The sequence below is a fragment of the Nematolebias whitei genome, chromosome 14 (assembly GCF_014905685.2).
Source record: "Nematolebias whitei isolate Nwh7 chromosome 14, NemWhi1, whole genome shotgun sequence".
In the NCBI taxonomy this organism is placed as follows: Eukaryota; Metazoa; Chordata; class Actinopteri; order Cyprinodontiformes; family Rivulidae; genus Nematolebias; species Nematolebias whitei.
In genome coordinates, this window is record NC_056511.1 from 9,455,772 (window position 1) to 9,466,259 (window position 10,488).

A 10,488-nucleotide genomic window follows, 5' to 3' on the forward strand; every position below is an offset into this window, starting at 1 on the left:
ATACCATTTATTTATTAGCTCTCCCATCATGTTCACATTTCCTTATATTATGCTCTTTTGAATTATTTTGTAATTTGATGCAGAACAGATTTTTATATTCATCCTCTTCTTGTGTTAAATTTTGGTGGGCAATTAACAATTTGATGGATTTTTTTGTTGAATTTGTTCAACAGTTACTTCGGACTCTAACCTTGATTTTCCTGCTGTTTTCTAACATTTTGCTTCTTCTGGGTCTTAGCTAGCAGGTTCCTGTTTTTGTTAGCATTTTGCACGATGCAGGTGGCCCTATTCCTGCATCTGGAAGTGTAGATGTCTGGTGGAGAGACTGACTCTGACAGCCTTCTGTGCAGCCTTCACCACTCTCTGCAGAGCTTCTTTCTCCAGCTGTGCAGCCCCTGAGCCACACGTTGATGCTGGAGCACAGGATGCTCTCCACTGCACACCTGTAGAAGGAAGTGAGGACTAAGCTTCCCAGTCCAGCTCACCTCAGCCGTCTGAGGAAATCTTTGCTGTGCTTTCTTGATCAGAATGTTAGTGTTGTTGCTCCAGCTGAGGTTGTCATTCAGGTGCTCACCCAAGTACTTCCACCGCAGATCCTCCTGTTTGGGGACGAAGGTAACTCTGTTTGCTCTTTCTGAAATCCACAATCATCTCCTTCATCTTATTCACATTGATGTGGAGGTTGTTCTTCATGCACCAGCTCTCGAGGTGTTCCACCTCCTGCCTGTATCTGGACTCGTCATCGTTTGTGATGCATCCAACCACCGCATTGTCTGCAAACGTTACAGTATGACAGCCTGGATGGGTAGGTGCACAGTCGTGAAGAGTGAATAGGAGTGGGCTCAACACACAGCCCTGAGGGGAGCCAGTACTGAGAGTTATGGTGGGGGAGAAGTTATGAAACTTTGTTCACAAAGTGCAATTTGTTCATTCATCTTTTGAAGTCGGCCCCAATCAACATGGCGACCACTGCCAATCAACTTGCACAGAAGCAGCTGTAACTCAGTCAAACATCCAAACAAATATTTTTTAAATGTGAGGAGGACATGTGCCCTTTACATATACATATATGTAGTTGATGTGACACCTATGGATTCCCACATCATCACTTGAAGTTTGTTTGTTGTTGGGACTTTGAACTTAAACCTCTTTTCTTTTTGAATTAAGGGTAAGCTCCAATATGGGATAAAAACACTAATCTCATTTCAGAAAGTTAAGAGAAAAATAAAATGTAAAAATACTTCTTTTTTTTAAATAAATTTATCTGGATATACAGGTAGTGTAAGACATAAAAATGCCTAAATGTATAATTTTTTTAAATTAAAAAATATTTCATAAAAGCCTAGCAGTCTTTGAAGGAATGCATTTTACCCACCAAACATTTAGACTATGCTGAAAACACGTTGTAGTTGGTTTGGCTAAAACTTGAAAATGACATTATGCACAATTTTATGACAAATAAATCATTTGGTTTCACGTAATCTGTTGAGGCTTGAAGTACATGTTGTGAATGCCTCTCAGCTAATAAATTCTAGCTCAGTACCTTTACATCACTGAAGCCAGTTTTGTATTTTTTAAGGAAATTTGTTGATTTCCTTGAAAATATTGAAACAACTAAATTTAATGTCTTCAAAATCATCAGTGCACTCAAAAGTATTGATAGACATTTACTTTATTTTTCAAATTTTATGTTTATTTGGATGACAATGTTTTTATATACTAAATCTTTTCAATGTGTAGTTTCAAGCAGCAGCAACACAGTTGGACCTTTCAGTTTGTATTAATTCATAAAAAAACTGGAACTACTGTCTCACACAACTGAAGAGGTTTGTTTATTTGAGACGTTTTTAAGAACAAAATGTGAATAGTAAAACAAAAGATATGAGAAATAAAAGTGTACACATAAAAACTGTAAAAAAAGTCAATCATTATCCCAGAAAGGCAATTTTGAACACAGAAAAGTATAAATAAATAAAAAAAATTGTACACAACATTCAGAACACACCACATACAGATTAGGACAGTATTTGTGGTAACTGACCACAAATTCCCACGCTACAAACCTTGGAATTGAGCACTTTCAGTCCTGTGACCTCTCAAGTGGGTCTCCAGGAACTGTTTAAACATTTTTACAGCTAGACTGCTTTGCGTGGATTCTCATGTGTTTGTTTAAATTTGACTTCTGGCTAAACCTTTGACCACAAACATCACAGGAAAACGGTTTGTCTCCTGTGTGGATTCTCATGTGTGACTTTAAATATGATTTTTGTCTAAACTTTTGTCCACAAACCTCACATGAGAATGGTTTGTCTCCTGTGTGGATTTTTGTGTGCGAGTTTAAATGCGCCTTTTGGCTAAACCTTTGTCCACAAACTTCACATGAGAATGGTTTGTCTCCTGTGTGGATTCTCACATGGGCATTTAAATTTGTCATATGGCCAAATCTTTGTCCACAAACATTACAAGGATATGGTTTGTCTCCTGTGTGGATTCTTATGTGTGCTTTTAATGTTGTACTATGACTAAACCTTTGGCCACACACATCACAGGGAAATGGTTTTTCTCCCGTGTGGATTCTCACGTGTGCGTTTAAATGTGCCTTTTGCTTAAAACTTTGTCCACAAACATCACAAGGAAACTTTTTGTGCTCAGAGTGGATTCTCAGGTGTGCGTTTAAGGTTGTACTAAACCTTTGGCCACAAGTTTCACAGGACTTGTCTCTGGTGTGGACTCTCTTGTGCTTGTTTAGATTTGCTTTGCCCGTAAATTTTTTGCCACAGTGTTCACAACTGAAAGATTTTGGTTTTGTCTGGACTTTCCTCTGTGACTCCCGATTTTTCTTTACGTTAACAAATTTCCTTTTACCCAAACAGCTTGAAGATGTTCCTTCTGAAGGACTCTGAGGAGACCAGTTAACTTCCTGCTCACTGCACTCAGAACAGCTCAAAGATTGATCGATTAGTTGGTCTCCCTCCACACTAGTCCATGGTATCTCCTCTTCATCTCTTGTGGTGGGTGACTCTGTGTTCTGCTGGTCCACACCTGGCCTCCATTCTTCACGAGCTACTTTTATCAGCACCATCTGTTGATCTTGTCCAGGGAACACTGAAACACATGTTAATAAAGGACAATATTAACATTTACACACACATCATATATTGTTGTGGCACTGAGTAAACTGGATTTACTGCTTCACTCATTTTTCAAAATTAAAGTTCCAGTGTACCAATGTGCAAAACTGATTGAGACCTATCCATACAGAATTAGTGCTTGAATTGCAGCCAAACAGAAGCAGCCATGCTGCTATTGTTCGGCGTATTGTTTTTGTACTATTTGTGCTTAGTGTATTCTTAGCGTATTTCTAGGTTTATATCTTAGATCCTATTACTGTTCACAATAAATTTGAAATAATACAAGCATAAATTTGTAGTATTACAAGAATAAAGTAGAAACAATACAAGAATAAAGTCATAATATTATGAGAATAAACTCATAATATTACCAGAATAAAGTTGTAATATTATCAGACGAAAACGCAGTCTTACAACTGCAGTAAAATTATGAATGTTGATGCGGGCAGTACAATATCAGGGTGCTCAACGCACTGTGGCATATGGATTCTTATGATAAACTGAAGCCTGCATTGACAGCTTTAGTCGTCCCATAATGTGGATGGAGGCATATTTCAGTGACCCAAAAGTGATTGCGGACTACTTCATAAACACAGTGACTCGCATTGGAGGCTGTCCATAGCAGGTGCGAGCAGACCCAGGATGTATTATGAGTTTATTCTCATAATATTATGACTTTATTCTCATACAACTTAATTCTTGTAATATTACAACTTTATTCTCATAATTTCATTACTTTTTTCTCGTAATGTAATTTTTTTTTCTTAGCGTGGCCCTAAAGCTCTGTCGTAGTACATGAACTGAATTTAATTTTTACAGCAATGGGAGATCAAGTCTGTGTTTTGCTGAGGCTTGTTTGGAGGCTCATTACAATATTCTGGTGTCTTCTATTTTTACATTATCCATCTTATGTGCTTACTTAAGTATAACAGGTGTTGTTCCGAGCGTTTAAGGGCAGCATACAGCTAGAAAAGGAAGTTAATAACGTGCAGCTTCCAGATGTAAACAGTACAGTGACACAAAGGACTTCTCAATATGGCTGCTAAAATTCTCGCCTGGCCGCGTCAGTGGCCATTTCAGTGTTTCTCTGGTTCAAGTGGAAATGAAAAGCGGGATATTTAAATGTCTCACGGTCCTGTTCTGGTTCGAACAGGTAAAAAACAAACGAACAAAAAAACAAACTACAGTTTAAAAAGTGTTAGCATGTGCGTAAAACGCTAATGCTCGTACCAAATTTAAAAAAGAACGGCCCTTTGGTTTTACTTACTTGTTTCGTTTGTGTAGAAAATGTTCAATATTTTCTGTTCAACATTCATCGTGTCAAGGAAGATTTGGTCGCGTCTTGTTCCAAAGTTAGCCTCCAGGCTAAGTGCTCTCGCTTCTTAATGAATCACGAGTTGTTCACTCCGTTTCTGGTCACGAAAAGATTCACACGAATTTCTTTCCTGAAGAGAAAAATCTCTTTTTTTCTTTTACCAGGAAATTTTCTCGTGGAAAAGAGGCAAAAATATAAAATTACCGCCCCCAACCGGAATGGAGTGTAAATGTTTGAAAACAACAATAAAATTATGCAAAACAAGCTATAATTCATTTAGTAATTTTGTCTATATAATATATTTAAATTAAAAAAATCGTGTGAGATTTTCTCTAAAACTTTTGTTAATTTACAATTACAACAGGGCCTTCTCCTACTCCGCTCCTGTTTCCTGGAATATCTTGCAAAAAGATCTGAAGCTCTCGACCTTGACCTTTTGACCTGAAGAATCTGTTGGACTCCTGGCAAAGACCAATGCAGACATGTTCCTGTTTTTAGTTTTCTACCTTCGCCTTATGATCTAGTTATATTTGCCCTCTTATTTTAATTTGTTTAAAAAAATAAAAAGTATATATATATATATATATATATATATATGCCTCTTTTATGATTGTCCATTATTCTTTGTTGAAATCAGGTCTCTCTTGTAAATGAGTCCTCGAGGCTCAATGGGATTAACCTGCCTAAATAAAAGTTGAATGAATGAAAATTAATTTCCTGTTTATTCCTAAGGAATTTGTAAAAAGTATCAAGACACATCCTTTGAATTACATACAAATATTGCTGAATTTCCATTAAAAAATTCAATCGACTTTGTAAATTGTTTCAGTTTAACTGTACCAGTGAACATATTAAAATGCCTATTGATCTTGTGTCTTCAAATAATTTTAAAGCAAAATGAATTACCCTTACATCTTCAGCATCAACGGATAAACACAAAAGCTCTGACGAGTTCAATATTGTATTGAATTCCAAGATAATAAATGCCAATATGTTCCTAGTCATTTGAAGCGTCTGTCAAATTTGGAATTTACCCCAAGTAAGTCTTTTTACATGTATTCACTATGTATGTTTGTGTGTATCCATCTACGCTCTTTTTTAGAGAGCGTGGGCTAAACGGAAACGGAAACTACGTCACCGGAAGCTACATTTGCGGTGTACTGTTTATTATCTTCCCCCGGTGCTGCAATCATTTTTTTCGGGACGATAGCATCATTTTCCTACATGGCGTGATACTCAGTTGACTGTTTTCTGTTAGATTGGTTGTCTTAGTGGAAAAATGTTAAGAATTAATCGTTCAATTCACCTATTGTTTGTGTTACTGTTTGTTTTGCATCGTTCTGCTGTGTTTAGTCTCTCGTCTGCGACAGAAGGTATGAAACAACGTCATATCTTGCGTTATTAGTTAAATTTAGCTACTTTTAAGATTAGGATTTAGACTTAGAGTCCAACGTTACAGTTAAAGTTTTTAATGTATGGTTAGGTCACCGTGATGTTATTTAACATTTAATATTTACCAAGTACTTTTTTTACAAATTAGCTCAGCTAATGTTAAACAACAACATGGATTTGGCGTTTTAAACTACTTAAATCGGAAAATGTACACAAGCATAAGCTGAAACATTTCCGTCATTAAATGTAATGCGCGTGATCTGGGCCAGTTGTTGTTTACTAATGCCCAGCTAACATTTATCTTGTGTGGAAACTATCATTATTATAAATAAGTTGTTTTTAAGGCTCAAAGTTTTTGCAGAAATAAAAGACCTATTCAGTTTAGTTGTAATGTTTGCACAACAAATTCCAAGGTCAATGACATTATGTCATAGCAAAATAACAAATATGGACACCTGGGGAAAAAAAGGTTTCTTGTAATTTCATCTGCTTTTCTATACGAATGAAGAAAAAAACTATACATTCACATAATGGTCATGCTCAGCTGAAATACTGGGTATGATGGCTTTACATAAAGTGTACCAGAAGAAGTAAACACTTACTGGATTGCAGTCGGTCAAATAGTTACAAGAACGACCATAAATCTGGATGGATCTACTGAGATGTTTGTTTTTTTTCTTTCTTTCTTTACTTATGATCAGATAATACAGATGAGCAACTGGAGGACACAGTGTCAGACTTGGAAAACACCCCCAAGTTTGTGGAGTCAGAAGATCTGGACCTTCTACCAAAAAGGCAGTTTAAAACAGCTGAAATTGCAGATGCTGTGATGGGGACTGAAACTTCGATTGATCCATTTGAGATCGCTTCCCTGTTTCCAAAAGACGTGAAAGACTTCCAGTCCAGCTTCTCCCCTCCTTGTGATGAGAGCAGCGCTCAGTGTGGGTCACCTGCTCCGGCTGCTGACGAAGCATTTCTGGAGGAGCAGGAACAAACAGTACAACAGGTTATTCACTCAACAACATAATTAGAAGCGGAAACATAAAAACACACAGTGATGCTGTTGATAACTGAAATTCTGATTCAGGCCTTCCACTATAGTTTTCCATTTTCTTCATTTGCTGTATGTTTTTTTTTTTTTTTTGCAGTTTAACGTTTTGTGATTTGAAGTATTCTCAAACAGTGATTTCTTTGTTTACCTACAGGTCAGTCTTGAGGTGGTGCCTGTAGACACAGCAGCTGGGGAGCAGAATACCACAGAAACTGCCAAGACTTACAAGGTGAACTGTGACAAGAGGAACATCACAGGACTGGAGAACTACACTGTGCAGGTCCTCAATGCTTCGCAGGTACCTGTGCTTCCTTCAGAGCTGTTTATTGAGAATATGCACCCCTTGATCTATGTCATTTTAGATAACCTATTTTTGAGAAGTGACCTGTATGCAGGAAAAAGCTCTCGTTTGGTATTGGGGAGGAGTTGTGTTGGGCTAACCTCTAGTTCCAGAAAAAGTCAAAATATTATTTTCTGCTTTAATCCCTGCCTTAAATACGCTGCAAGTGCCTCTCTTGCAAAGTCTGGTGACAAGGAAGAGGATGAAGAAAACAAGGAAGATCCACTCAAGCAGCTCCTGAAAGATTCTGCTACTCAGTAGCTTAGAAAGTCCATGCAGTCCACAAGATGGCTGACTGAGCACATTTGTATATAGTGCAATCTACTTATTAAATTATATTTTCTTGAGATTTTTTGCCTTTATTGTAAAGTTGCAGACAACCAAACATCTTGGTGGACAACCAGATTCTGTCGAGACGTGGGCTGCTGGACAACCTGGACATTTTCCTTCTGTTCAAACCCAGTGCAATTTAATTTACTTTATTTCTTTATCAACTTTCTTGTCGCATTCTTCTAGACTTGTGAACTCGCGTTACTGACCAGTTCAAAAGTTAGCCATTACTTCCTCGCAGTTCATCAGATTTCATGGAAATAAAATGGTAAAACTTAGATGTTTAGGAACAGTTTCTTTAGCACAAGTGATTGTGTCTTTGATGAAACTTGAGTTTACAACATGATAAGAAAATATGAATGAGACTCGGGTGTTGGAAAGGGGGCAAAGTAAGCTTCTTTGAGTTCAGTTCTGTTTGTTACTGTTCTAAATTGTTTATTTTTTTTTTGCATGTGCATAATTTTTGATTTAGGATCAATCACAGTCAGATGGATCTGGTTTCTGTGAGTAAATACAGGTTGTTAAATATGCACTGTATGAGGTGTCCTTAATTTCTAATTGCACAAAGCCATCATACTTGAGATTATAATATTTACAGTAATCTGCTACATATGGTTTAGCACATAGTTGAATTGTAGGCATTTTATTAGATATATAAATAAAACGTTAATCAAGACACTTTCTTGTTTCATATTCCGAGAATTAAACAAGTTGCTCGTCTTTTTCTCTCTTCTTTCAGGACCTGATGGAGTTCCTTAATGCTAACAGCACAGAGTGCTCCATGGTGTTGTTCTTCACAGCCTGGTGTCAGTTCTCAGCCAACCTGGCGCCTCACTTCAATGCCCTGCCTCGTGTTTTTCCCAGCATGCATTTCCTGGCACTGGATGCTTCACAGCACAGCAGGTACATGCAAACATCATCCTCACAACTGTTAGGTTTTATTGCACTTTGCTGACTGCAAAAAAAAAAAAAACTATTCTGAAGAGTTTATTATAGTTTATTTTGTCAAGATTACTATACCATATTCATTAATAAGTCTTTTGAATAATTTTTGTCTTGCTTCTCTATACACTTGATGCTGAAAAGACTTGTGCAGTGGAGAGTGACGTGTTTGTCATTCTTCTGCCTCTTTCCCCAGTCTCTCCACAAGGTTTGGGACAGTGGCAGTTCCTAACATCCTGCTGTTCCAGGGGGTCAAACCCATGGCTCGCTTCAACCACACAGACAGAACTCTGGAGACGCTCACCTCCTTCATCACTAACCAGACAGGTGTGGAAACAGCTCTCTCACAACTCTTTGTTACATACTGTATATTAACTTTTTTTTCTCAGGGAATGGTTATTTTCTGCTAATATAGTTTTAATTCCATCCATCATCTTTACCCGCTTCTTCCTTTCTGGGTCGTGGTTGTTGCTGGTGCCCATGTCCAGCAGTCACTGTGTGAGTGGCGGGGTACATCCTGGACAGGTCGCAAGTTCATCACAGGGACATAAATTGCACTTTGCCACTGTCTCAACTTTCATCTGTTCCGTACCACGTCGCACCAGTTAAGGGCCTGCCCACAAGTAGTGTCGGAATAAGCTAAAGAAAGTGAAGTCCAATTATAGGGCGATTAAGTCCACAATGGGCAGAGCGGCTCCAACACCATAACCTGTTACAATCCCACCCACAGAGCGAGGAAACAAGTCACGGTGGTAAATCACCTCCACCTGAGAAGAACCGAGAAGAGCTGAGTGGAGTCGCTTTATCAATGGCAAAGCAGCTATAGAGACAACCATTCACTCTCTCACTCACACCTAGGAACAATTTAGTTACCATTTAGCTTAGCATGCATGTTTTTAGTCTGTGGGAGGAATCTGGAGTGGAGAAAACTTGCAAACCGAAGGGTCCCTGGGTCAGGATTCAATCCAGCAACCTTCTCGTTGAGCGGCAGCAGCTCTAACTGCACCACTGTGGTGCCAAGTTTTAAATTCACACATTTCAAGAAATAACGATTCTCTTAGTTGGGTCACCTTTTGCGTTAGTTTTCTGACGTTTGTGCTCTTTATCTCTTGAGTTGCTGGAATAAACTTTGAGCATGAATACAAAAATGTTCAGTAGGTTTATCATAAAAAGTGACGTTTTAATTGAAGCTGTTAAAAGTGGCTGACAGATGCAACATTTAAACGCCTCTCACTTGACCTTTTGTTTTAACGTCATATAAAATGTTATAGCTGTGCTAAAGCTAAAATCCAGCTAATTTTATATACAGTACTATAAAACTAAACATGCCACTCAACGAAGGCTTATAAAGTACTGTATACTGTATCACTTAAAAGTCCCTGCTTGTTTTCAGGGTTTGAAGTGGATCCATATAAAAATGTGACAGACGCAGACCACCTGGGACCTCTCCCTAGCACCCCAGTAAAGGGCATCGACTGGCTCCTGGTCTTCTCCATCCTCTTCATCACTGGGTTCACGCTCTACGCCATCCTGAAAGCTGACAACATTCGTTGGCTCATACCTGGACAGGAACATGAGCATCAGGACTGAGAACTCTTGGGTCAAATGTCAAGAAGGATGTGAATATTTTTTTTTTTTTATGTTGAATCTACTTATGTTTTTAGGTGTTTGAATGGAATAAAATATTTGAAATGTTGTGATTTAAATTAAAGAAAAAAAAATTCAGCAAAAGTGCAGTGTGAATGTTGAGAGCTAAATGATGCTGAAAGTTGTTTAAGCTGATGATTATTTTTTTTTAAGTTAAAGCAAGCAGAAGTTAAAATGAATAAAATATAAAGTGAAACAATCAGAACATGCACTCGATCACAACACAAGCTCAACAGCTCAATTTAACTAAAAGGTCATATTAAACCAGCCAAAACTAGCAAAATTGTTGCTTAAAGTAAAAATGTTCTAAACCCTATCCTAAAGCTAATATTAGCAAAAC

At 37.8% G+C, this 10,488-nt stretch overlaps 1 protein-coding gene across 1 annotated transcript; it reads left to right on the plus strand.

Moving 5' to 3' along the window:
• The first annotated feature begins 5,606 nt into the window (after positions 1–5,606).
• Positions 5,607–10,133, plus strand: txndc15 (thioredoxin domain containing 15). The gene is made up of 6 exons (XM_037687278.1): positions 5,607–5,819; positions 6,540–6,844; positions 7,044–7,187; positions 8,299–8,462; positions 8,698–8,828; positions 9,895–10,133. The coding sequence occupies exons 1-6, from the start codon at positions 5,726–5,728 to the stop codon at positions 10,089–10,091; spliced, it is 1,035 nt and encodes a 344-aa protein (XP_037543206.1). The 5' UTR covers positions 5,607–5,725; the 3' UTR covers positions 10,092–10,133.
• Positions 10,134–10,488: the final 355 nt, after the last annotated feature.

Coding starts and splice junctions, on each gene's coding strand:
- txndc15 (XM_037687278.1), top strand. CDS start 5,726: ATGTTAAGAATTAATCGTTCAATTCACCTATTGTTTGTGTTACTGTTT. Junction 5,820..6,539: donor TCTCTCGTCTGCGACAGAAG/GTATGAAACAAC, acceptor ACTTATGATCAG/ATAATACAGATGAGCAACTG. Junction 8,829..9,894: donor CTTCATCACTAACCAGACAG/GTGTGGAAACAG, acceptor GCTTGTTTTCAG/GGTTTGAAGTGGATCCATAT.